Below are 27,444 nucleotides of genomic sequence, written 5' to 3' on the forward strand. Positions count from 1 at the left end.
GATTTAAATTAGACTTTAGGAAGAAATCTTTTGCTGTGAGGGTAGTGAGGCGCTGGCACAGGGTGCCCAGAGAAGCTGTGGGTCCCCATTCCTGGCAGTGTTCAAGGCCAGGTTGAACAGGGCTTGGGGCAACCTGGTCTAATGGAAAGTGTCCCTGTCTGTGGCAGGGGGTTGGATATGGATGAGCTTTAAGGTCCTTTCCAGCACAAACCATTTCATGATTCTATGACTGGCAATTCAGGATTGCTCAGATGCTTAAAAAGACCTCTGATTTTGTAAATGCTGCTTTGCTACTCAGAGGAAGAGAAGGAGCAGAGGGACAAATAGTGCACGTGTGTGTAAAGAGGTAATGGTGGTGTTTTAGAGTGCACGTTGCAACTGGCAAAATGGAAACAGATGGCAAATATTTTACAGAGTGGAGTTATTCCACCCTGAAGGATGTTCAAAGTCATACAAGGAGAGTTCAACCTGCAAATCCCATTATTGATAAACGGTTTTTAACAGTGTTTACTCTTACTGTGCTTGTTTATGTGTGCACAGGCACATAACCACGCAGCTTTCAAAATGCCTTTCATGGGTGCAGCTGCTTTCATTAATCCCAAAATCATTTTATAGTTTTTGGTATGTGTCTTTCTCTGAAAGTAAAGGAATTGGTACCTTCTCCCCTCAGTCATTCTCTCTTGGATACTTAAATAAAAAGGGTTTTCTTTTCCAGCATTAATAAATTCATCACTGGAAATGAGAAGGACATTTTCACTTACATCTGCAGGCCTGAGCCTTCCACCAGGGTGGCAGGTATCCTCAGGGAAAAATCAAGCAAATAATCCATCCCTCTGGCTGTATATTGAGAGGATGGATGAGATGTGTTGTGTATGAGAGTATTATGGTGCCCGTATCTTCATGTCTAATCTCAATACTGCATTCATTCTTATAGCAGGAGTAAGGGGGGGCTTTTTATAAGATAGTCCAAAATGGCTGTTGTAGCTATTGTTATTACCTTATTTATATTCCTTTATTGCCTTGTAACCCTTCATATTGAGTAAAACCTCACTGTGTTGGATGCTGTGCAAATTAGGAACTTGTTTTTCCACAAACTGCTTACAGTTGAAGAAGTGTTGTACATTTATTCTTGCACAGAGATGTCTCCATGTTAGCTGTTATCTCTTTAATTCTACTCATTCCTCCCCAGCAAAACAGTTCATGTTAAAACACAGCTGCATCAGTTCTGCTGCAGCCTAACGGGTCGGTTGTGCACATGTGGAGGCCTGAGCTCTGCGTGTAGGAAATTTAGGATGTGAAAAGCCATTGGATAGTGGTAGTGTAACATAAAGATCAATGGAGGTAGCACTGAATTAGCCTGGCTTAAGTGAAGTTTCAAGCAAGTGTTACTAAATGAGCAGCCTGTATGTATGGAATATTGTGCAGGCACAAATACTATATGAGCTGCACCCCTGATATCAGAACCCTTCTGATCCAAACCAGTGCTTTGGTTTGAGCTAGCAGGGCCTGACCTATAGCTACTAGTAGTAGAAGCAGGTCCTTTATATTCAGTCCAGCCCTGTTTCCCATGTCTTGCACAAAACCGGCGTGTCCTGGCCTGACCCCATTTTGGGTTAGAAGCAGCTCAGCTAACCAAGGCTAAGCAGTTCCAGTTCCTTCCACCCGCTGTGACCTGCCAGTCTTGCTGAGTGGACAGAGAGGGACAGAGTTTGCCTCTGCAGGTGGGTTTTAGCTGTGCCAGCCTCACACAAGCATGCCCAGGAAGTGACTAAGTGTGCAAGATAGCAGGCCAATGTTAACTATACTGGTTTTTTTCCCTTGTTTGCACAGACCCTTCATGCTTCTGCCACCACTGATGGAGTGGATGAGAGTGGCCATCACCTACGCTGAGCACCGGCGCAGTTTAACTGTGGACAGTGATGATATCAGGCAGACAGCCAGACTGCTCTTACCTGGACTGGACTGCGAGCCCCGGCAGCTGAAGTATGTGCTTTATAAGCTTTATAAGCAGCTAAAGTAATTGTAACTTCTTACAATATTCTTCTTACTCTATTTCACAGCAGCCAGATCTCAAAATACTGTACAGGCAATACATGTTTAACCTTTTAGTCCTCTAAGAGATAAAGGAAATTTGGCCAAACACTGCAGCTGGGGTAGAAAGACTTTTGTCTTGCCAAAAGTTATACAGCAAGAATGATACAGAGAAGGTTTGAAATACAAGTATTTGGACTTTTATGCCTCAGCCTTAATTCATAGAATCATAGAATGGTTTGGGTTGGAAAGGACCTTAGGATCATCTAGTTCCAACCCCCTGCCATGGGCACGGACACCTTACACTAGACCACGTAATTGCAAGATTGCTTTTTGCTTTTTGACATACCTTGATGAAAAATATCAGTAACTTTTAAACTCTTCCCCTCACATCTACATTGAACAGGGATTTATAATTAGCTTGGTTCATTAGCACATCATAGGTATTTTATTCAGGTTTGTAGTTGCTGTCATTAGCACTGGTTTTATTATCAGGGTTACATCTTCAACTTTAGCACGAGATAAGTTCTTGTTTCTTGTATGAATTTTATCCCCTCTATACCTTTGGGTTAAATGAGTGGGTGGGACACATTAATAACAATAACTAATACTTTTATCATGCTCTTAGATGATGAAATGATCACCTGAAAAGATAAAAATACACCATTCTCTTAGGATTACTTTTCATGAACAACAAAAGCAACAAGAAGCTTTTAATCAGGAGCCCTGGATCTGGTTTTGTTGCTTTTTACCTTTGCTTTCTGGCAGCCAAAAAGTCTCTTGCTTTTTTCTACATCTCTGTCTCCCCATTTGTGAGCTGGAGGATAGTACTTATTCCCCACAAAACCTGATGCGAAGCTGAATTAGCTGGTGGGTATGGTGGTGCAATTACATGACTGAACCTTTTATCAGCTGCTGCTGAATCCTAGTCTCATTCTCAGCTCTCAGTTCCTGCCTTTCTCCTGAGACGTGGTACCTGACAGACTGAGAGTTCTGCCAGTCTGTATAAGTGAAGTTAAACAGGTGATCCTCAGCATTTATTTAAACTCTTTGGCTCCAGACTGGAAGGGAGCAGCTCAACTTGGACTTATTCCTGGAAGACTTTTCTTCTTCCTTTTCGCTGCCAGTGTACGTGTGCTCTGTGTCAGTTGAAGCACAGGCTACTCTGTCTTATGTGTGGATGGTAGGTGCTAGTGTAGGCAACTTTATATGGGCTAAACTAATTTTACAGATGCGCCTAATGCTTGCCAAAACCTTCAAAATTCTTCGAGGAACAGCACTGCAGAAGACTAACCTGATCATGAGTACTTCCAGTCAGCTTCATGGGTTTTCTTTCAGTCTCTCCTTTAGAAAGACTTCTGATTTCAAAACTAACCCAAACCTTTCACTTCAAAGGCATCCTGCTCTCTCTGCACTGTTTTTTCGTGCACAGTAACATACAAAGCACTTTTATAGATCATATACCTTAAAATACAAAGAAAGAAGAGGGCAGGGATTTGGGTCTTTGAGTTTGCTCCTGATGTGAGCTCAAAGAAAACACTTAGAGACAGCCTTTATGAAAACGAGGGTCATCTCAGTAGCTTAAAACTGAAGCCATGATGACATATCTATGAAGTGAAGCTCTCAACCCAGGAAGTCCAAAACAATGTCAGCAGTAAATAAAAGTGAGAAGCAGGTACAAAGGTATAAAATATCTCACGCTATGTGGGATATTGAGGCATAAGATAATTCTATTGCTGGGTTGTAATGGGTTAGCAGTACTGGCCCAGGGAAAGGAGTATGTTAGAGGTTTCTATTCAGTTTGTTATTACAGAAAGAATGGCAATTCTGTAAGAAAACCAAGTTCCTTCACACCTTTTACCTTACCAAACTGTTCCTCCATAGGGATGTATGCAGTGGACATTCCTTGCCAGTGGAACAACCTCTCCCTTAAAGTAACACACATCATCTTTGTAGTAGAGGGCAAAAATCGAAGTTAAGCTGACCAGGTCTTTGTTCTGAACTACCTTGCCTGAGTTTTATTTTCAGAGGTCTAAGGATGTTGTGTGACGTGTGGTAAGAGAGAAAGAGCATGAAAGATTTAAGCTAACAGAAAAAAAGCCATGAGGAGAGAGCAGTGCCCATTATATGATCCTTTAAAGCAGTCATTTGTATCCAGTCATTACAGCACATTCAGGGGAAAAGGAAATCTTGGGACTGAAGCCATCTTTACCCCTGGCTTGCTGTGTGACACCAGGCAAACTGCAAGTTGCTTTTCCTCATGATGCACAGGCTAAAAGTCACATAATGATAGTTCCTTGCAGTGGTGATGCATCAGGAAGGGTATGTTGAAATCCCTGAAAGAGAAGTTGTGCAGAACAACAAAGTGCAACAAGCGTAACCTGAAATTCAGACCTCTCATATCTATTCTGTGACACAGACTGCTTGGACAACATAGTCTTCCACAACAACTGCTTGTGTCTTAGTGGATGAAGCTTTCTAATATGATGCTCTTGGTTTATGTCTGTCAGACAGTTAATAAACATCTTTGGTATTCGTCTGTTACTAGTTAAATGATAATATATGTGAGGAAATGTTAGGGTGCAGAGAACAGGGTTTCATTTCCTTCTACTTGAATATAAATGTTTAGATTTTAATATAAGTTGTTATCACACAGTGGGTTTTTTATCATTATCAGTATTATTTCTTCACTGCAGGCCAAATTTCAGTCACTCACTACCAGTAGTTATAGTTGTAGTTACTACTTATGAAACCTAAAAAGCACACGAGGCTTCTGCTCCCTCTTCAAGCTATCCTTTCTCAAACTAAGACCTCAGCCCTATCCCTCTCCCTGCTCTCTGGGCTCTGCCTCACGGATGTCTCCCCATCCACCATCAGCTCTTCAGTTCATGCCCAGGGCATAGCTGGGTGTACATGGGAGCTGTGTTATGGGCAACTGCAGGAGTACATGCTTTACTCTAGGAACCATGAAAGTGTTTGCCTCTCTTCTCCACAGGGTAACAACTCACACATGGAAAACCTGCTGTGGTTACAACTGCTGCACAGCAGTTGTATGTATGTGAGCTCTCTCCTCAGCTCTTGTAGGATGCTCTAACTTTTATCACACTCTAAAAGAAAAGGAAATGCACCTATCATATAGGAGCATCCTGTTGAGCTACCTCTGCACAACAGCTAGTACAGTACAGTGACTTCTGCATGGGCTGAGCCTGCAGATCCCCCAGGAACAAAGCTCAAATTATAACTTCAAATTCATTACCTAAGCTGGCCTCCTGGCAGCTCTACACCAAGGGCTACAACACCTCTTCACCATGTCTCTCTGATAGCTCTGTGCAGCTCTTTTGTTCTGCTGTTCGCTCTGCAGGGCTCATGGGGGAATTGTCCTCCCACCACCCTTGCTCCAGCAGTGCCTGTAAATAGCACTGGGTGGAATCATGCCTGTTGGCAAAATAGAAACAATGTGCAAAGACAGGTACATCCCTTCAGAAACTTACTTTCTGAGGTTCACTGGATTTCAAGTGAAGTAATTTTATTTCACTTTTCTTTTTTCTAGGATTATTCTTCTCCTTCTTACAGTACAAAGTAATTGCATCATATTCCACATAATATTGTAGCATTATGATCCTGTACCAATTACTTTAGTAGAATAAGATTATTAATTTACTAGCCTGACTCTAGGATTTATATCTGTCTAGCATTAAGCCTTTTACCTTACTGTCCTCTTGTGCTCTGTACTTTAGGTGATCTAAACTCATAGCTGGGTGCTTCAGAGATGTTGTCTTCTGTACTCAACCGCCTCAAAGGCACATTTTATTTGCAGATGTATCTCCAAAGAGCCTGTAACTCCAAGACTGTCACTTTGCCTCCCTGCTGACTGTTCCCCAAACTGCACCCTGATGTAGTTCCTTACTGAAAGCAGCTGCGGTGAGATGCTGGTTTCCCCCATCCAATGTGACCAGTCACCAGGCTGTGGCGGGATCTTTGTTAACTCAGCATATTGTTTATAGCATCTGCTCCCCATTTGTTATCCACCATCAGTGCAAGTTCAGAATCATTAAAGAAATGACTGGCTGAATTAAAATGTGAATAAGATTCACCCTGAATCTTCTTCATGAAGCGATGAGTGTTCTACTTATCTATCTGGCAGGCTGCACAAAGTTTCCAGAAGAGGTTGGCCTTGTTGAAAGAATCTCAGTTTTCAAAGGAGCTTTGCAGGCTCATATCTCACTCACTGAGAGTTTGCACAAGAGCCTGTGTTGAAAACCAGACAACTAGTAGAGAAGGCATTCACCCCAAAATAACATCAAAGGGCTGACCATATCAATGCCCAGCTGAGATAGGAAACACCTTCAATTTGGCAATGTTTCTTCAGTGAAGGAGATACTCTTCCAGGGTTGGAATTCAGAAGACTCTGAGCAGATAAGGAGAGGACTCACAGTAATCCCTGGGCTCCTTCCAAATGAGATAAAGGTCCTTTGATAATCATCTGAGGGATAAGGGTTTAATAGAGCCTCATAGAAATGTTACTTCCTTTTATTGAGGGTTGGAAAAGAGTTGAGAATGTTCCACTACCTAAATTTGATTTTTATTTATCTTTTTCTTAATTTTTATTATTTTTTTCCCCAGAAAAGAATAAGGATCATGATCTTGTTTCAGAAATGTCTTTTATCGCAAAATAGTAGCTAGTCTGGTAGGCAGACAGCATCATTGTTTCACCCTAGTACTACACTGGTATTTTATTAGATATGCTTTTCTCCACCTCTTTCTCCTCCTTTATAATATGTTCGTGTATATGTTTAATGGACTATCCTATAACAAGCAGAGAAATACAAATATGATCTCCAAAATATATACAGCTCATTATTTAAAACAACTGGGGTTTTGGTGGCGGTTTTTATGAGAACAGCACTAAGGAAACCTGGTTGCTGCAGGTTTGCAGCCTGTCACACCAGTCCCACCACATTAACCTCACTGCTGCAGTAAGCCTGGATGCTTGGTGCCTGGTATGGTATGGGCATATTCCAGCATCCCCTTCGTGTTCTCCTGGATAAGATGTAGCAGAAGCAGTGCCTGGTCCAGAGCTACCCTTAGCGAGGGGCTGGGTGGAAAATATCCCTCTTGGTAAGGAATAAGGACTTTTCCTGCCTTTCTCTGGAGGAAAGCACCAAGGAGGCTTCTCTACTTGGCCATCTTTGTAATTATATTTTTTTCCAGTGCTTACATGAACTTACTGTCTCTAAGAACTAAAACTTCCATCTCCAATATGAGTGAAGTTAGCCAGGGGGAAGGCATACAATAGGTAAACCCATGGAAATTCATAAGCCTGATTTCTGTAGGAAAAAGAAGAAATCCAGAAATAATTTTGTCTTCCACAGACCTGAATGCTGCTTTAGTTCCTTCCGAAGACTGGATGCTAAGGCTGCTACTGAAAAATTCCAGCAGGATCTGGGTTTCCGAATGCTAAACTGTGGAAGGACAGATCTGATCAACCAAGCCATCGATGCACTAGGACCTGACGGGGTGAACACCATGGATGATCAGGTATGACATATAACCACACACACACACAGATTCTCTGCATGAACAAATGGCATGTTCCTTTCCAGGTGGCAGATCAATACACGGGGTCGTGTTAGTTGCCTCTCAAAGGCTTTTCTAACTCTAGCTTGTGTTGTAGTCTGAAAATAACAATAAAATAACCCCCAAACTGCACCCATCCTCACACCACCCCCAAGAAGCCCATCAAAGCCCAGAGGGAATTGTTTATCAGCTGGAATGCAGGTCTGTTCCTTGGCTGGCCTGTCTCAGACGCTGATGGAAGACAGGTTAATACGCAGGCTGCAAATAGAAAGTCTGGTGGTGTCTTAATGCTAAGACAATGTCAAAACAAAGTGGTTTGTGCCAGTGACACTCTCTTCTGGTTCAGCAGCCCAAATCCACTCTGGGTCAGTGATGAGTGACCAAAAGGTGTTACTGGCTGATGGCTTTCAGGCTGTCTCTGCAAAGTGAGTTACATGTGTCAGTAGAGTCTGACATACAACAGCACTGAGAACCCCAGTGGCATTGGTATCAGTCAGTAGTAGCTTTGTTGAAAGTCCATCATGCTGATGTGTTTGTTGTTTCGTTTTTACCTGTTCCCTGCTCAGCTACACTGTACCATAGGGATTTGGTAGTCTGGGGAGTCCTTAGCTGCCTCTGCTTGTGCTGTCAGTGCCATCAAGTAGCAGCAGAGTCTGTTCTCTGGGGCATCATTCAATGCATGGCATTAGCTTGTAATTCAAGGAAAAACCCAACCTCCCCCAAATAAACACTCATTATAGCTGTCACAGCAGCGGGAATGAGCTGTCATGTCACAGAAACAATAGGATATTTAGCAGTAGGAAGTGTTTATGTTCAAGTAGAGAGGTTTTCTCATAGACAGCATTTACTGCAGCAGCATTTCAGATCAAATTCTGAAGCTGGCACATCTTCCATGGTGCTTTCCACCGTCCTGCAGTTTTAAAGAAGTGTGACTGTACACACAAATACAAGCAGAAACTACTGCACAAGTTATATCAAGGTACACAGTTGCCTTATTTACATGCTCACAATAAGAACTTTGTGGTCACAGAGGTGAGGTGTCACATCATAGGTGTGTTTGATAATGACTTTATTAAAATGACAGAGGTGGCAGGTTTGTATTAGGAAGGTTTGCCACTTACTTCCTGTATTTTTTTCCCCCAGAAGTTTTTGCAGTTCCTGTTTATGGCACCCTGAGGCTTTTTGTTCTCTCAAAGCATCTTATTTTTGCATTGTGAGCCTTACTGACCTAACACCAAAGACACTGGTGCCAAGACCATCACTTCTCACTGCAGGATGTTTCTTACCTCTGTTCAGCCAACTGGGAGCTGTTTGGCCTGCGTGTGCATAAAAGACCCTGTATTCTGTAGGCAACTCACTGCAAAGTTTCAGGAGTTCCTGCTGTCACTTATTTATCATCTCATTGTCATCCTATTGCTGTCATCCTCCAGCCAGTCCTACTGTGAACAGGGGGATCGTAGCATGCTGGTGGCTCTGTGTTCTTCGCAGAACACTGCTCCCACATCTCAAAGCAGTGTTTTGGCACTGACCAAGGAGGACAAGACAGGCTCTCTTTGGAGACGCTGTTGCTCTGAAATTCTCCAGTGATTCTGGAGCAACCCATCTCTGCAGCTAAGCAAGTGTCCTCCATTGCACTACCAATCCCAGACAGAGTTAAATCTAAACTCCCAAACTAGCAGTCAGCTGTGCTGTGGCTGCAATATGAAACCAAATCTGAGCAACCTGGTCTGGTGGAAGGTGTCCATGAGGTGGGTGTTCGGACCCACTTCTACATGTGTGTGTATGGAGATGTATTTAGAGGGAGAGAACACGTCTTCAGAAACTTGAGTTTGGAGCAGGGCCCTGATTCACTTTTAGTGGGGACCAGGCAGCACCCTGGTTTCACAGGGTTTGAGGCGTTTAGGAAAACAATCTCTTCTCTTTCCACACTGAGGAACGAGCAGGGAATGCACAACTGATATTAAAAATTAAAAGGGAAAAATGGAAAGGGGAAAGCAAAGGAAAGGCAAAAGGAACAGGAAGAGAAAGGGAAGGGAAATCTATACAATCTATCTAGTTTTAGAACTCTGACTGGGGCAGTAAATAAAGGCTTGTGCCTGCAGATCTGAGTTACATTCTCAGTGAAGTTTACTTGTCTGTAATGAGCGTGAATCCTCCAAAGCCCCACAAAAGCCAAGCCCACCCATCCCTCCCTGCCCCCCATCTTTGCAATGTGTGTAACTGCCTCAAATGCAGGAAGCTTGGAATTGGGGCTGTTTGGAAAAGACACCTTTGCAGATACAAGATCAGACTCCTCTGTGTAAGCTGTAATTCCATTTTCCATTTTCCTCTCTGAAGAAGAAGCTGTTATTGCACAGTGAGCAGCAGAGATGCTGCCTGTGAAAAATTCAAACACTCACAATAATTGGGAGGGGGGGGGGAAGCCATAGGGTGTGAGCAGGAATGGATTTTACCAGGCTATTTCCTTTCTGTCCTTGGCTACTTCTGGAATGAACTCCTTAAGTAAGGCTCGTTTCTCTCATAATTCATCTCTGAGCCGTCATGGTTTGATGGTTAAGTAGAGAGAGAGAGATTTATGGGATTGAAATGCTGAAATATTGTGGCAAATTGGATTTTAGCAATGGGGATAAGTTGCCAAATAAATTCATCCTGTGTGTTTTTGTTGTTTTCTGCTCTCGGTTCATCTGGCTACAAATGATCTAAGAAACGATATTTCTTTTTTGGCAGCCTTGAGAAAGCTCAAGAATTGCGGACAAAACAGGGCTGGGATTTTCACTGATCCCTTTTGTATTCTCACAGGCCCCTGATGTTTTGCCCACATCACTTAGTGCATCACTCTGCAGAGAAAGCAACATGTTTTGAACACATACATATGCTGTCCCTATACATATGCACAGCTGCACATACACACACATGCTCTTCTGTACATTAAGATCCAAACTCACTGTGTCTGTGACAGTGTCTCTGTTGACAGATATAGAAAGATAACTTTTTATTCCTTCTTCTTTCTTCCTGAAGGGTATGACCCCACTAATGTATGCCTGTGCTGCTGGAGATGAAGCCATGGTCCAAATGCTTATAGATGCTGGAGCCAATTTAGATATACCAGTGAGTGACAGAGGACCCTCTCCCCGCAATTATTCATCTGTAAATAACAAGAGCAAGTTATGAAATCTCTCCTAGCAACTGAAGGCTTCCTTTATGGAAGCTTCTGAGCAAGGCACTGCTTTCAGAAACCATTGCTTCAGGGATTTGGGAGGGGGAGGAAAACCTTCAAAACCTCTTGGAGCACTCCATGGCTCCAATTATGATTGGCATTGGCAAGTCTAATAGGTATGGGGGGAGTAAAGGGGCTTCCCTCCTGAAAGAGCTGCCACTAGGAGAAACCAATAAGCCCATTAAAAAGGCCCAGGGGACTGGATGGAGTGACTGGTGCGAGCAATGGCCTAAGTAACCATTCCCTGGGGTTGTCACTTCCAAAGGAAAAAGCCAGTTATGTACAAGCCTGAAGGTTACGGCAGACAGGCTGCAGTGGTTAATAACTACCTGGTTCCTTCCTCCCAGGTTCCCAGTACCTCTCCTCGATACCCTTCAGTCCATCCTGACAGCCGGCACTGGACCGCTCTTACCTTTGCTGTGTTACACGGGCACATCTCTGTTGTGCAGGTAAGCAGAGGAGATCCCTAGGTTGGGAATCTTTACAGGAGATGCAGAGGGACTGCAGTGCAGCATCCTCGCTCTCAGGCTTCCCAAACACGGGAGCATCACAGGGTCCATGTGGGGTTTGGTGGAAGCCTTCTAAAAACCAGTGGAAAATGGCATGTTCTGCAAACAAGGAGAATGCAACCAGTACTTTTTTTGGGAACTATGAACTGACGACACAATTCCTAGCAAGGCCTGGGTAACAAAACACTCTGTGTTACCTTATTTTTCTTTGGTTTCAGTATTGGTTTGAGGCTTACCACTTCCAGAGCAATGTACACAGTCATTTCTTTGGTATTAGACAAACTGGTGCTTCATGTGGCGTGGTTACAGGTCAACTGCTTGATCAGGATGCTTCTGACATTAGATGTTAATTGGTTTATAACAAAAGTTCTGCTTTCTGCTCTAACGGCAGCAGATCAGTTATAACTTCCTTTATAATCATAGAATCATAGAATCGTAAGGGTTGGAAAGGACCTTAAGATCATCTAGTTCCAACCCCCCTGCCATGGGCAGGGACACCTTGCCCTAAACCATGTGGCTCAAGGCTCTGTCCAACCTGGCCTTGAACACCGCCAGGGATGGAGCATCCACAACCTCCCTGGGCAACCCATTCCAGTGCTTCACCACCCTCACTGTAAAGAACTTCTTCCTTATATCTAATCTAAACTTCCTCTGTTTAAGTTTGAACCCATTACCCCTTGTCCTACCACTACAGTCCCTAAGGAAGAGTCCCTCCCCAGCATCCTTGTAGACCCCCTAATAATCCTGGAGAATTGCATGAATGAGACTTAAGCTCTCATGGGACTTGAGCCTCTCGCATCCTCCCTGCTCCCTTTGCTGTGGAATTAATGTGTGGGGCAAGAGAATGAGGTGAACTCCTGGAAATCCCATCTGAACTTCAAGAGGAATTCTAAACTAGTCACAGCAGATAGTCAATTGCTGTGAATTGAATTTACCTTCTGCTCAAAGGGGAAAAAAAGAAAAGATATAAGCAAAGGGAGGCTGCACACCCTCATTTTTTGTTGGTGTAACACTTGTAAATAATGACATAGATTAGATTCCACCCGGAAAACTGCCAGAGCAGTCTTTGGGATGACAAAGGTTGGACAGCCTGAATTTACATGTGAGATAGGAGATGCAGCCAAGCATATAAAAGCTCCTGTTGGACTGCAGGAGCCACAATGCTTGTTTCTTTAATTTTGGTTCAAACTTCTAAAGATTATAGGAGCTTTTTTCATTCAGCAGTTGTTATTCTAAGGGTAGATGTCAGCTTCTGCCAAAATTGGTGTGTAAAATTGCCTTTCCAATTGGAAACTTGCATGGAATAGCCGGCATCTCAGTAGAGAAACAAACCAGCACTTGCGCTCCGCTAAACGTTTTATAGTAAAGTGTGACTCTACGTGCTACGTGTGCCAAGGCCAAGGTCATCACTAACTGGGGATGGCTGAAACTGTTAGACTGTGGCAGTGTTACAGGAATAGAGTCAGCTGGACTCCTACACCCAACAGAGGAACCTCTGCTGATGGTGATGCACATAGAATTACAGAATGGTTTGTGTTGGAAAGGACTTAACGCACATCCAGTTCCAACCCCCTGCCACGGGCAGGGACACCTTCCACTAGAGCAGGTTGCTCCAAGCCCCTGTGTCCAACCTGGCCTTGAACACTGCCAGGGATGGGGCAGCCACAGCTTCTCTGGGCACCCTGTGCCAGCGCCTCAGCACCCTCACAGGGAAGAACTTCTTCCTTATATCTAACCTAAATCTCCCCTAAGTTTGAACCCATCACCCCTTGTCCTATCACTACATCCATGCTCTGGGTGACCCGGTGCTGTCTGCCAGCCCTACCTGGCCAGAAAAGGTCCCCATCATCTTCTCCTTTCATCTGGGTGGGGGTGATCTCCCTTGCCTGCAGCTCAGTGTGTCCACTGAAAGCAGGCTCTGTGCGTGGCAGGTCACTGCAGCTGCCAGGGCCTCCTTACACAGGCTCCATTGGGCCAGAGAGACCAAGAGGCATGTTTGGCCTCCAGGGCTAATTCCCTGGAGGAACCCTGTTTCCTGCACACAGCATGAAACTAAATAAGATGGACTTCCTGCACTGAAGAGGAGTTCTGCTTGCAGAGCTCTTTGGAGTTGGGCACTTAAAATTGCAAAACCATGTTCACAAAGGAGATTTAAAACAAAAACAAGGAGGTGATGTTCTCCAGGCTGCCAGCTGAGCACCTTTCCAGCATAAACTCAGTATTGAAAGCTTGGTAAAGCGCAAGGAAAGAAGAAAACTCTAAATTGACATTCATGTGAAGTCTTTAGCCCTGGGCTGAGCAAGGAAATGCAAGAGAAATTTGCCTTGTAACAGGTATTTTGCTTTAGCCTTCGAGCTGGTCCCTTTGTGTGCATGCACCCTTCCCTGTGAATCTGCTGGTTTGCTGTTTTACACACAGCCTCTTCTGTTTTGTCCTGCTGAATTGCTCTTTTCTCAACTCTTTATATTTCATGTGTGTGTTGCAGCTGCTCTTGGATGCTGGTGCCCATGTCGAGGGCTCTGCTGTCAACAGCGAAGACAACTATGCTGAGACTCCTCTTCAGCTGGCTTCAGCAGCAGGTAAGCTCCATGCAGCCTCCAAGTGCTCTGTCTCTTTGTTACCACAGAATAACCACAACCAGTACATGTGTGGGTCTGTAAACCACATTAGGAGTCACTCTGCACTGCATTTAAGCTACTGTGGCTACAGTAAAGATACCAAACAGGTAGCACAGTGAGCTGGCTACTAAAAAGGCAGCATTTTGTTCATTTCTAAAACACCAGTAGGAATCCATCTGGGTTGGCAGCAACCAACAGCCGTTGGCATGTGGCAGCAGCTGAATGGGCACTGAGTGTCTGCTTTTCCTACTGGTCCCAACACTTACCCCCTGCCAACAGCCGCCCCAGTACAGCTGAGTGGAGCAACTCCTTTGCACAGGGCACTGTCAAGAAACATAAACCAGCTACTGTCTAGTCCAGGCATGTTGTGGATGTAAATAACTTCCAGATGCAAAAATTAACACATTTCAATTCAGCCTGAAGAAAAATAACTGCCGTATAAAGAATTTTTTTTCATTAATTTATTAAAGACAAGTAAAATCCTACATTTCTTCTACCTGTCATCAGAAGAGTTTAGCATTCTGTAAGCAAGTCTGTGCTAGCCTAAAATACCTGTTGGTTTTCAACACTTTTCACCTTGTAACTGTTTCTATTTTTTCCATTAATTTCTTTTTGCTTCGTATCTGTGTGTTTATGAAGACACGTCTCTGGCTTGCTCTGCTCCAAAATTTATTGAAGAGAGACAAAGTGGCCTTTCCCCCCACCCCCATGACAGATACTCATTGTGCTGTGTCTGCTGCCACCACTCACTACTACATCTAATGAAAAGGGTGGAAAGGAGACCTGGCTGAACGTGGCCTGCACCAATATACTTGGCTGCAGGGTGTTTTTATGAAGCTGTGGCCAGGAAGTGCAGCAAAGAGCAGCTCCCTTCTGGCCTTCTCTGTCAACCTCATCCACCAGCCAAACAGCCAAGACTCTAATCTAGCTGAACTGGTTACATACATCTCTGCTGGTGTGTACTGAGAGCACCAGACCAGTTTAATTCCCTTTTCATTCTGCCTCTAGTTGTGCCTTCTTAAGTAAGTAATTTAAGTGCTTTGTGACTCAGTTTCTCTCTCTAGGTGTTAAGAAACCTAATCCATGCTTGCAGGATGCTCTGAAAGCCTCAGCTGGTAGCACAGAAGTTGCTGGTACAGTGTCTGTTACCAGTCCTATGTTACATGCTTTCGAAGAGGTAACAGACATGGAATCATTATGTTTCTATCAATTTTTCCTAGGGAACTACGAGCTGGTCAGCTTGTTGCTAAGTAGGGGAGCTGATCCACTCCTGAGCATGCTGGAAGTCAATGGTATGTCATCATCACTGCATGAAGATATGAACTGCTTCAGTCACTCAGCTGCACACGGGCACAGGTAAAGCTCAGAACAGGTTTTGATTTCCTGAGGCTATCACTACAGGCATTCCTGTGTGACTTTATATTACATGTCTTCTACCCAAATCCCTGGGTGGGCAGTTCAGAAGATGGTGTTAAGACTCTCCTGACAGCAACCATTCTTTAGTGCAGCACAGTTTCTCAGGCTATTCTAATGCTTTTTGAGCATTTTGGGGGAACCAAAAGATTCTTTAAACTGGTAGTTACACCCTTTTGAGGAAAAAATGATGTAAGACTTTCATTATTCAGCAACTGTAACTGATAAAAGAAAGGGATTATACTTCAGTCTAAAGCACAAAATATAACAGAAAGATCTTTCTTTGCTTTTTCTTACTCTCTCACTTGCTGGTGTAGCTCTGCAGCACAAAGAGTAGGAGCTGGTGCTAAACCATATGAGAACTGACTAAGATCCACCTCTGGGTAGGTCATGAGGTTGTGGTTCATGTTCTGAGACAGAATCTAATCACATTAAGGTAGCAAAAATAACCTGCAGCAGAATTGAGTTGGCTGCATCTCTGGTTTTTGGATGGCTGACCAAGAGATCAGTCATTAAAATGCTGCAGAGCCAGCCTGGGCTTTCCAACCCAATTTTCAGGGTAGTTATTTAGGAAATAAGACATTACTTACAAACTCATCCAGAAATCCTGCTCCCAGAACAATGTTAGTGTAACAAGCCAATTCAAACAGCCTGAAACTGCCCATGTAGATGGGCTGAGAGATATCCACAGGGTCTCACAGCTAGCTTAGCATGGTAAGTGGCAGCTACCTTGCTTGAACACAGTTGTGCTTTACAGCGGTGCCAAAACTGCCCCTCCAGGTACACTGCACATCTGGATACACCAGGGAAAATGGCCCAAGCCCAAATGAGGCCCAAACTCCGCAAAGCTGGAACAGCCTAATGCAGTTATTTACAGTGTAGAACTACACAAACATTGTTCTGTTCCCAATCCTGTTCCCCTCCCACAATCTTCTGCAGCATCTAACTATGCAAACTGTGAAACTCAAGGCCAAAGAGCTTAAGCTCTGAAGTAAGATTTACTGGTGTCTGTTAGAACTCCACTGCCTGTATCAGTAAATACAAATCATAACAAAAGATAGTCCTGCGTGTCCAGGAAGCGGGTCTGACTAAAACAACGTAACAGTGCTTGAAGATGGTCATTTGGGAAAACAGAAGGAGTTCTAACAGACACCAGTAAATCTTACTTCAGAGCTTAAGCTGTTACCACACTCAGGGCTGGCAGAAGGAAGTGTGCTTCTATGCCGAAGTGTAGACTGCAATAAGAACCAGTTTGCCCTAACACTCTGAAATAGGACCTGGTACCACTGAAGTACAGGAGTACATTCCATGCCTTTGCCTTTGCTACCGGGGCATCAATTTCCAGCATGCAGGATAGATAAGGATAAATGTTGTTCCATATTGCCAGCCATATATATCTTTGGGAAGAAAGTTATTAAGCCAGACCCCCTAAACCCAAATCACCCAAATCCTGTCTGAATTGTTGATACCTCATTTATTCCTAAGTGATATCTCTTCTTCCTCCTCAGGAATGTTCTGCGCAAGCTCCTGACCCAGCCCCAGCAACTGAAGGGTGATGTCCTCTCCCTGGAGGAGATTTTAGCTGAGGGAGTGGAGAGTGACACCTCCAGCCAGGGCAGCTCCAGCGAGGGGCAGGTCAGGCTGTGTAAAACAAGAATGAAGGCTCTGCAGGAGGCCATGTATTACAGTGCTGAGCACGGCTACGTCGACATCACCATGGAGCTCAGGGCACTTGGTAAGGGGTTTGTTTTAAGCATTGTGCACATTTAGGGTGCAAAAAGCTTTCACTTGGACAAGAATGTGTAACCCCAACTACAAAACTACCCCAAGCTTATGGGAACCTGCTGTCTAATGTAAGTGTTTAAGGCTCCTCAAATTCCAGCTGATCTAGGACATCCCTTATTTTTGGCTGGATCGTCTATTCCCAGGTTTCAAAAGCAACAGGCACGTCTCTTTGTCAGATACTCTGACACATAAAATTCAGTGTTAAAAGAGGCTGATCTCAAAACCAGCGGTAACACGACAGATTAAATGGTTGAATGTGAAAGAGCAGGTTTGATCTAAAGGTAGGAAAGAGAAGCTTTGAAGCTTGTGTGTCTAGACTGTTACAGGTAACCAGGAGGAAAGACCTCACACCGTGTTTGGGGAGGGTTAGGAATTCTTACAAGTTCAGTTCAAATTTGTTTTGTAGTTGTGACTAAACATGAAGCTAAATACACAATAGAGGGAGTCTCTGGTCATGGTACCATCCTTTGCTGTTGTAGATAAGCCACTGTCAGTGACTCTGTTCAGTCATCTTTCATAATGTGAGACAAAAATATCTGCTGTTAGGATGTAGGTATGGATCTACTTCAGTGCCACTAAGTGGTAGTAGCAGCAGGACAATCTACTCACGGGTACTTCAGCAAATCATCATCTGTCACTGTCCTTTTTGCTGTGGCTACAGGAGTCCCATGGAAACTCCACGTGTGGATCGAGTCACTACGGACAACCTTCTACCAGTCCCGTTACTCAGTCGTACAGACCCTCCTCCGGGAATTTGTCACAATCAAAGAAGAGGACTACAACGAAGAGCTGGTTAATGAAGGGCTGCAGCTCATGTTTGATATCCTCAAAACCAGCAAGGTAATTACTAGTTTTGTGACAGTATCAAAATCAAGTGTTTGGGTTTTGCTGTTGTACACAGCTGTGCACAAGCACAAGAACAAATGAAGGCCCATGCACTCCCTAATGAGTTAGGGTAGGAGAATGGCCCTTATAGCATTTATCTAAATTCATATGCAGCCATCACAGTAAAGACATTAATTTCAACAGAAGCAAAAGCTATCCAGTTCACCAACTGGCTTTTGAAACCCTGTGAATGTAACGGGAAGAGTGACCAGTGCAGCACTGGGCAATTCAGGTTCTCCAAGCAGTATCTTCTTAGGAGTTTTCTGAACAATGCTTTTGTTTAGCAACATCTTCCCTCTACTTTTTTCTTTTATTTAAAGGTTGCCTATGACTCTTTTTTCCTTGCTTTTCATACATGCCTAGAACAGATCTGATCCATAGTTTAGCAGTGCCATTTTGCATGTAAGTTCACCCAGTCTCTCCCATGTTCTCTTCCAAGAGGCTGCTGCCCTTTGTGTTAGCGGGATGCCGGCCCTCTGACTTTAGAAGGGATACAGCTGAAATCACAGTCGAGGGGCTTAGGAGTATATACAGGTCCTGATATCTCCATAATTGCTCACTACAATGTACACTGTAAATGTCCTTTAAATAAAAAGCAAGATATAACTGGCCAGCTCCTCTGCTGGGAGGTTATTCTTACAGAGTGCAGTTGCTATGAGCCTCAAATGAGCTGTTACAGCATGTCTGAAACCCGCTCGATCCAAAGTGCCAATTGATGATTTCTGTTCCATCCTCCCTACAGAATGATTCCATCAATCAGCAGCTTGCATCCATCTTCACCCACTGCTATGGCAGCAGTCCAATACCCAGCATTCCCGAGATCCGGAAGACACTGCCAGCTCGGCTGGGTAAAGAGGCTCACCTCAACAGTCAAGTTCTTGTGATTTTTGGCTTTTACCATCCACAGTTTCAAAGAACATTCACCCTCTTTATTTTTTCTTCTTACCCCAACAGATCCTCACTTCCTAAACAATAAGGAAATGTCTGATGTAACTTTTTTAGTAGAAGGAAAACTATTTTATGCACACAAAGTCCTGCTGGTTACTGCATCCAACAGGTGAGTCGCTTTCCACAGCTAAGTGTTAGAGGAAGGTTTGACCCTTTACTCTGTCATTTGTGTTTCCAGCTCTCATTCCTCATTGCAATAAGGCAGCTGTGCAGACCATAACTCAGGTCTGCAGGACCAGCCACATCATCTTTACTACTTTAAGAATACTAGGAGAGTAAAGATGAGTTTCTAAGCCACTCCTAATAGGTGTTAGAGATTCCCAGAGCTCCACTGACATAAACTAACCAGAAATTATCCCTAATAATCCTTGCAGGAGTTGGAGTGTAAATGTCCAGCCATTCACTGCCTTTTCATGCCCCCTCTCAGAGTTTGCTAGCTAGAGCTACACTCTATCAGCTTCCAGTGATCGGTTTCTGTGTTACTGGCATAGTAACAGTGGTTTGCAACTATTATAGGGTGGGATTGGATCAGACCCAAGCAATTTATAGGTTAAATTGTCCCTGAACTTCTAAACTGTCATTAAATTGAAAGGTTTCAATTCTCAGACTACAAACAAGGATGAAGGAGCTTTATTTTCCCCTTGCTTAGGCTGTTTGTCAACAGGTAACAAGTATGTGATGTGCTAATACAGAAATCTATTAAAACCATTCTCAGGTTTAAGACACTCATGACCAATAAAACAGAACATGACAGCCATGGCAGCAAGACTGTCGAAATCAGTGATATGAAATACAACATTTTCAAGGTATGTATCTTACCTTTTCTTTATTCTTTTAATCTTCTCATATACTTGGAAGCTAAGACTAAGCCAGGGCTTAATATCAGAGGTAATTTACAAGTAGAGGTGGAGTTTACTTCAACACACCAGTATTTCAGGAGTATTCTGATCTTTGTCAAAAGTCTTCAGGTAGGACCAACCTTAAAACAGAAACCTCCAGCTTATATTCTTATTCTCTTACCAGACAGCTGACTCCTCCCTAAAGCAGGAGAAACTAGTCTGCTACTGAAAGCAGTTTTACACTTGTAAGACACCACTTCCATACTTTTTACAGCATCGTTTTCAAGCTGTGCTAAGCAGAAAGTAAACCTACTTACAGTGGGCTGCCAGGCTTCGGATTCATTCCAATCAGATGATCAGAAATCAATGGTGTCCCTTTCAAGAAAGGCTCAGAACTAAGAATTGCACTTTGCTTTTATGACATTTCTATATCTAATGGACCTAAGGGAGGTTCATTCATGATGAACAGAAAACAGGTTACTGGACACACACCCAGGCAAAAAACGTGTCAGTGAAATGCAGTAGTGAAGCTGTTCCAGTCTCCCAGATCTGCGTTTCAGGTTTGGAAGAAAGGTGCAGAACAGGGAGATCTGAGGTGCAGAACAGGTTCTGTTACTGTTCCACTACAGCGTTGAGGCTTTTCCTTTTTCTCTTTTTATAAGCAAACAAAACAGTAAAGCTGTTGGTCAGCAGCATGGTCATCTCACATGCAGGGAATGCAGTTGACCCTAAGAACATCCCTGTTCTTCTGGAAAGGGGTTATACAAGTTTTGTGCTGGAGAGGTGACATCCACATTTTGCAAGAACAACAGGAAAATGTAACTGAGGGTATTGAAACAATTCTCCTTAACAACATTTGGACATCAAAAGGTCTCTAAAGATGAACTTTTGCTTCACTGAAGAGAGTAAAACAGATCACAAAGAATTAAAACAGTGAAATACTTCAATAGAATTAAACAATTTGACAGTAAAAATCAGACAAGCTGATGGCATTCTACAGCAATCTCAGTTATGGTGCACAGAGGATGCTGAGCCACCAGCAATCTAAGTTCTGCTCAGGGCTCTGCTGGAAAGCAGCTTTGCGCCCCTGTAATTCCATTATACAAATAAGGCAATTATAAAAGTAGCAGCTTAGTTCTGTTCCCACCACTGTTAGAAACGGCACAGCCCAGTCCCCACACCTGCTTACACAGCACCCAGGTCACTGGAATGACTTCTCTTTCCAACACCAAACCTAATCATTCCCTAGATAGGACAGTACCAGTTTCACTGGGAGTGTGCTCATTCAGATCAAAGAGCAGAAGCTGCCACTTGCTCTCCCTGCAAACAATTAGGCCTTTTCCTCTGGCCCTGATGGGGGGCTGGAAGCTGATTAGAAGCACAGCAGGGGAGGCAAGCGGCTGGGAGGTCCCCGGGACACACATGCTCATGGTGTGGCAGTTGCAGTGCTGCAGCTCTAGCTGGCAGCTCTGCGTGTGACCTGCCTGCAAGGCTTAACCAGACCGGATCCAAGAAATGGTTTTACAAGGACATCCGTGTTGCCCAGAGACACGCTGTCACCCTCGGCCTCAAACCCTCACCAGGGCCCTTTTCAGAGCCTGAGGAAGAAAAGAGTATTAGAAAGCAGCAGATTTGCAACACTAGAAAGAAAAGCCCAGCAGCGGAGGCGAGAGCCAGCACACCCCACGGCTCCTGCCTGCTTGGGAAGGGGAGCGCAGCCACTCACAGCCCCTTGCGCCTTCAGTGATAACAGCTTCACCCTGGCCCTCTTCCCATTTCAGATGCTGATGCAGTATTTATACTATGGAGGAACAGAATCCATGGAAATTCCCACCACTGATATCTTAGAGGTGAGAGTTTTTCCTTGTAAGTCTTGCCAAGTGCACTGGGGCATAAACAGAGCTTGAAAGGCAAAATCCAGGAGCTAACAAACAACAAGCATCCAATCTAGGAGTGTATTTTACACTTCGAAATGAACTTAAAGTTTCAAAACACCATTGCTGGGAAATAACAATTACCAATTATGGTTTATTATGTCAGTCGGATGCTGTGGAGGGCACAGCAGCAGGGAGGGAAATTGCTACAGAGCTTTTGGTACCCTGAGTACAAATAGGCCCTTTTACAATGCTGCTCAGTCACAAGTAGTCTGATGAAATTAAAGCTTGAAGCTAAAGACTCCACACAACTAATTTTTTCAGAGAGGAAAGGGGGCTTTGAGCTGTCTAGAGCTCATATGTCATGGTGACAGTGTAGCACAAACACACTTCCTGCAGGAGCAGCAAGCCTTTGCTAGGAGGGGAAATCTGTCACTTTAGCTAGGCATGGAATGGCCTTTCTGCTCTTTCATGAGGACTTGGCCATTAAAACAGGGAGGAGGAGATCATTCAGAGGGGAAATCATCAAACCTGTCTGTTTGCCTCCCTAAGCCTTTCAAAGCTCATGATCTCAAATAGCTTCTCTCTTGTCCTGGTAGCTGTTGTCGGCTGCCAGCCTGTTTCAACTGGACGGCCTCCAGAGACACTGTGAAATCCTCTGTGCCCAGACGATCAGCATGGAGAACTCTGTTAACATCTATAAATATGCAAAGGTACGTGTCCAACTGTCTCATGTGGGAATCACACTGTAGCAGCGGGCAGGCTTTCTGCAGTCTTCTTTCAGTAACTAAATACAACAGGCCCAGAGTGGGCACTGCTCTGCTGGTGACTCTGCCCCAACTGCAAGTGAGATGTGTTAAAGTCACCCTGCACGGCCCCAGTGTGTTCCCTGTCTAAAGCAATCACATATGAAATGGATGTAGATCCCTGCAGAGCAGGGGAGACGTGTCTTAGCAGGCTGATACAGCAACAGCAGCAAAGCCCAAGGGATTCAAATCCTCCCAGCAGCAGGGGTAATTGATCATCCCACAGCAACTAAGTAAACCCCTTCCTAGCACTCCGACTGTTAAAATGTATTCTTTACAGCTACAGAACTAGCATAAACTGTTGTGTGACACAGGTATTCACCTCTAGAGCAAATAACCCATGTTATCAACAAAATCAGAGGGAAAATACCATGCCATTCTTGGAAGTTTGCAGGGGCAGATCCCTTCAAAACAAGCACAAAGGGCTGATGATGATGTGCCTGGTTACGTTGTGTCCCCTTTGTGTCACAGGGATCCTTTTCAATTCCCGATGCTTGCACTGGGCCATTTTTCCCATAGACTCAGGCTGGTTTCTTTCAGGCCCTACAATTTAACAGTATGCAGTGGTAGAGGGGGAAGGGAGCATTCCCTACTGGCCTTCAGTGCTTTTCCTTAAATTACTATTTGCACAAAGTTCCCAGAAGCAGACAGGGGGAATGTGCACACATTTAATCCTGAAATTGAGTTTCATTGTGCTGCTATTACCGAGCTTCCCCCGCTGGTTCTGAAGCAGAGGGAGCCAGATCACAGCCACAAATCCACCCAACGTGGTTTAGAAGTGTAACATCCCTATTCCTCTACATCCAGCTCCTTTCTCCAGGAGTTCAGCTCCCAGCTTCTGAACCATGTTCCGATTGCCCTGAGCTGTGTGTGCCATCTGGCAGTGCAGTGGTTTATGTTGCAGTGCAGGAACTCCCAGTGCTCACAGCTAAACAGGTACCTTGGCCACTTCACCACCAGCTGCTCTCTGCTCCTTTAAGAGGAAGAGGCTGGAGTGCAGGCCATCAGGGGAGGAATTAAGGGAGCTTCAATGCCTCCCTACACACACCTGTGCCTGCAAAAAGCACCAAGGGAAATGATCAGCCATCACATGTTCTACCCTCAGAGTGTTTTTCCACTGTTCCTGCCGTCCTTTTTCTGTCTTAGGAACTGTTAAAGGGAAAAGCACTAGAAAGGAGAAGCTCAGGCACGTCCTTTAGGTCTGTGCCATGCAGGAAAGTCTTAACTCATCTTCCTCTCCCCTGCAGATTCACAACGCACCTGAACTCGCCTCTTTTTGTGAAGGCTTCTTCCTCAAACACATGAGCTCCCTCCTGGAGCAGGACTCATTCAAGCAGCTGATCTACAGCAGGAACAGCAAAGTGCAAGGCCTGGACCCTCTGCGGGACTTGCAGACAGCCCTGGCCGCCCGCCTGCACTCCGTGTACGTCACCTCCAGGGTGTGAAGGGGCAGGAGCAAGGCAGTGGCAGGAGCACTGGTTCAGTGTGCACGGGGAGGCACTGTCACGAAGAGCTGGGGCTTTCCTCTTTGCCTTCTGGATCTCACTGAAAGTCCCCTACAACAGACACCCCCAGGCACCGAGGGGCTGTGCCTCGTCCCGCTGACCGGGGGGGAGCTGGCTTCTCTGTGCTACTACTGTCACAGAAACACTGTCACAGGAACACTGTCACAGCACAAACAAGAACTGAGGCTGCAAGTGAAGAACCTGAATTGAAGAGAAGATCAACGCTGCCATTTACACAAGCACAATGCAGGGCTGTAGAGCAGTGAGGCAATCGACCCAGACCCAACACCTAGTAGGTAGTCTTGTCTGTCTACACACTGTAATGGCCACCTAGTTCATACACATAGATGTTTTACTTGTACAAAGGCTGCCTAGAAGGAGTTTTCTAACCCTACAGACCACTGCCCGTTCAGCCAGGCATCCATCTGAACGCAGAGGCTGGCACACACCAACTACTTCCCTGTAGTAATAAACACCAGTGTCTGTGCATGTCAAGAGACTCTGACATAACTTTTCCTCCAAACTGTTTGCACCTTGAGAGAGAGAGATTTTGTAGATGTTCAAAGCTGAGTAGAAACTGATACTAACTCTGAAATGACTGTTTAAATCCAGTATGAAGAACTGAGCTGGGACAGGGAGGGGAGAAGTGGGGGGGTTGTATTTTTTTAACATGGTTTCACTGTGCTAGTTGTAAATATGGATCGATCTCAAGGAGGGAAGATGAGACACTCTACCCCTTCACTATCAGGGTTTGATGGCCCCAATCACTTCTACCTTAGAAGCCTGTTTCTGAGCATTATCTGCGAGAGCTGACACCACAAAAGATACTTTCTAAAAGACTCAGGTGTAGCAGGAGCTAGTGCTATGCTGAGAAACTGCCTAATAGCATAAATAGCAATAAAAGTCTCCCTGGGACCCCAAGGAACATGTAACTTGATAGTTTGTTCTCTCTTTGGAGCTATCTGAGATTAGAAGCCCTGACTTCCAGCCTCTGCTTCTACAACCATTCCATTCCATCATGGAATGATGTTCTTTCCATAGATACGCTACCTTGGGAGCACGGTGCACACCTGGCTGGTTCTTAGAGGTGGGCTCAGTTACATTTAGCAGCACTTAAACAAGATGCCTCAACTCGGATGCCCAAGATTCCCATCTGCCCTTTGTTCCCAGCAGACAGATGTTTCTGGGCCAGGATTACTCATTCTAGGCCACATTCTAGCTGCCTTTGGAGAACTAGAAGGAGAGGGTTCAATCTGCAGTTCTGAGTCTGAAGCAATGTTTTTGTGTGTTTTAAGTAATCCCCACCACAGGAGGCAGTTAGTTGTGTAGAAACACACCTTGCTCTTAGCAATAGCTTTAAGGAGAGACCTTCAGATATTCTTTGTTAGCACCCACCAAAAGCATTTGCTCATCATTTGGTTTAGGTGGGTGAGGAGAAGAGGAAGCCAAGTGTTCAGTGGAGAACTACTGCTGTTTAAAATCCAGCTATTAATAACTAAACACACTGGAAGGAGGCAGCTCAGCTGGGCCCAAGCTCCAAAGCACAACACAGATGTGGTTTAGGTAGATGAAGGGAGGGAGAACAACCAACAGCATCTCACAACACATCCATCAAAACCTGACGTACCCTCAATTCCTCCAGGATTTACATGAGAGGCAAACTGCACGCAAGGATAAAGGCTGTTAGTCTAGGCTCAGTTAAACCAACACGAGTTGGTCAGGGCATGCTCCAGTTTGTGCTTTAGGTGCACATCCACTCCTGAAGATCACCAGCTTCAATAACCCTATTTATTATCAGGAAGCCATAGAGGGGTTTCAAAACCAGCACTGCAACCACCACAAAAGGCTTTATCTTGGAAAGTATTTTCAAGTAGCTGCTCCAGCGATCTCTGTACAAAGCTGTAGGTCCTCTTTTGTTGCTGTAATATTACGATGCTTTGTTAATTGTACATTAATGTTGTCATTTATGTAAATGTACCAGGATTTTATTAACAATGTAATTTTAAAATACACAGCTGCTGTCATTTATTCTACTCTTCTCAAAAGGAGAACACACATATTTAAATGCCAAACCATTCTATGGTAGTGTTGAAATCCTAAGATTCTTCTCTGCACCAGAAGAGACAGTGAGGGTTAAAGCAACTGTTAACCCAGAGGTGTTTGAGCAGTGGAAGTTAAACACACAACTCCCTCCCCAATAAAATGGGTAAAAGCAGGTCCCACTTCCTCCTAAGTCACCTCAGAACCCCAAAGCTAAACCAGCTCCAGCTGGTGCATGTGTCTGGTGCTTCACTGGGACAGGAGCAGGACTCCCATCAGAGCAAAGAGCATCGAAGAACACCCCAACAGCCACAGTCAGGCATGCAGCAGTGCAGGCAGCAGGGGAAGTTTATTTATCTACGAGGTAAGTAGTATAAAGGTTTAAGAGCAAGAATGTGACCCAGGACTAGAATGTGACCCAGAACTATGTTTTCTTCCCTTAAATTTGCCCCCCTAAATCTTGTACACCCCCACCGAGCTGGGGGAATGGCTGAGCTGTAACTTGGAATTTGGTGCTACCCTGACAGGGCTTAAACACTTTCTAGGATGTTAAGTACATTTCAGACGAAACCACTAATATAGCCCAGAACCTGCGCTGAGCTGCTGAAAAACCTCTTCATAATTGTTTCTTTCCTTGAATATCCCACCACACATCCAAACAAAGGGAATCTCACAGCCCCTCTGGTGTAGCACGACTCAAAAGCCAGTTCTATAACAAATTACCATCACGAGCATTTCTCAGCATTTGATTTACACCAGCCACAAGAAGCCTGCTGGGACAGACACAAGGTGTGGATTCTCCCTCCCGCACTGTGCCACTGCCCCAGCATGCCTGGAAACCCAGCAGTACAAACACTGAGAATCACAGAATACAAACACCTACAATTCCCTCTGGAGCACATTTACTCCAACAAGGAGATGAAATTGAAGTTTCTCCATGAAGCTGGTTGCATATTGCCTGGAGAAGAGAAGGCTCTGGAGAGACTTTATAACAGTCTTCCAACACGTAAAGGGGCCTCAAGATACCCGGAGAGGGGCTTTTTACAAGGACATGTAGGGACAGGACAAGGGGGAATGGCTTTAACCTGCCAGAGTTAGATCTTAGATTAGATTTTAGGCAGATCTAATCTCACAGGAAGAACCCTGTGAGGGTGCTGAGACGCTGGCACAGGGTGCCCAGAGAAGCTGTGGCTGCCCCATCCCTGGCAGTGTTCAAGGCCAGGTTGGACACAGGGGCTTGGAGCAACCTGCTCTAGTGGAAGGTGGTCCTGCCCGTGGCAGGGGGTTGGAACTGGGTGATCTTTAAGGTCCCTCCCAACACAGACCACTCTGTGATTCTATTTTATACAAGTGGTGCCTAGAGTCCTAAAGAGTAACATAGCAGAGTTTGCCCAGCT

At 44.6% G+C, this 27,444-nt stretch overlaps 1 protein-coding gene and 1 long non-coding RNA gene across 2 annotated transcripts in view; one reads left to right on the forward strand and one right to left on the reverse strand.

Annotated features, from left to right (window-relative positions):
- The window catches only part of ABTB2 (ankyrin repeat and BTB domain containing 2), a 138,401-nt gene extending 112,386 nt beyond the window's left edge, over positions 1-26,015 (forward strand). The window contains exons 4-17 of the mRNA XM_030481462.1: positions 1,831-1,983; positions 7,404-7,569; positions 10,627-10,716; positions 11,173-11,274; positions 13,820-13,913; positions 15,173-15,308; positions 16,874-17,100; positions 17,812-17,990; positions 18,778-18,883; positions 18,990-19,092; positions 19,699-19,789; positions 21,604-21,672; positions 22,296-22,409; positions 23,750-26,015. Coding sequence (XP_030337322.1) covers positions 1,831-1,983; positions 7,404-7,569; positions 10,627-10,716; positions 11,173-11,274; positions 13,820-13,913; positions 15,173-15,308; positions 16,874-17,100; positions 17,812-17,990; positions 18,778-18,883; positions 18,990-19,092; positions 19,699-19,789; positions 21,604-21,672; positions 22,296-22,409; positions 23,750-23,947 — 1,828 coding nt within the window. The 3' untranslated portion in view covers positions 23,948-26,015. The remainder of the gene's footprint in view (positions 1-1,830; positions 1,984-7,403; positions 7,570-10,626; positions 10,717-11,172; positions 11,275-13,819; positions 13,914-15,172; positions 15,309-16,873; positions 17,101-17,811; positions 17,991-18,777; positions 18,884-18,989; positions 19,093-19,698; positions 19,790-21,603; positions 21,673-22,295; positions 22,410-23,749) is intronic.
- Positions 1-27,259, reverse strand: LOC115606106. Its single transcript, XR_003990814.1, has 3 exons — positions 27,190-27,259; positions 25,206-25,210; positions 1-27 (listed from the first exon to the last, which is right to left on the reverse strand). It is a non-coding gene; the product is annotated as an uncharacterized LOC115606106 (long non-coding RNA).
- Positions 27,260-27,444: the final 185 nt, after the last annotated feature.

The sequence above is a fragment of the Strigops habroptila genome, chromosome 4 (assembly GCF_004027225.2).
Source record: "Strigops habroptila isolate Jane chromosome 4, bStrHab1.2.pri, whole genome shotgun sequence".
NCBI classification, from domain to species: domain Eukaryota; kingdom Metazoa; phylum Chordata; class Aves; order Psittaciformes; family Psittacidae; genus Strigops; species Strigops habroptila.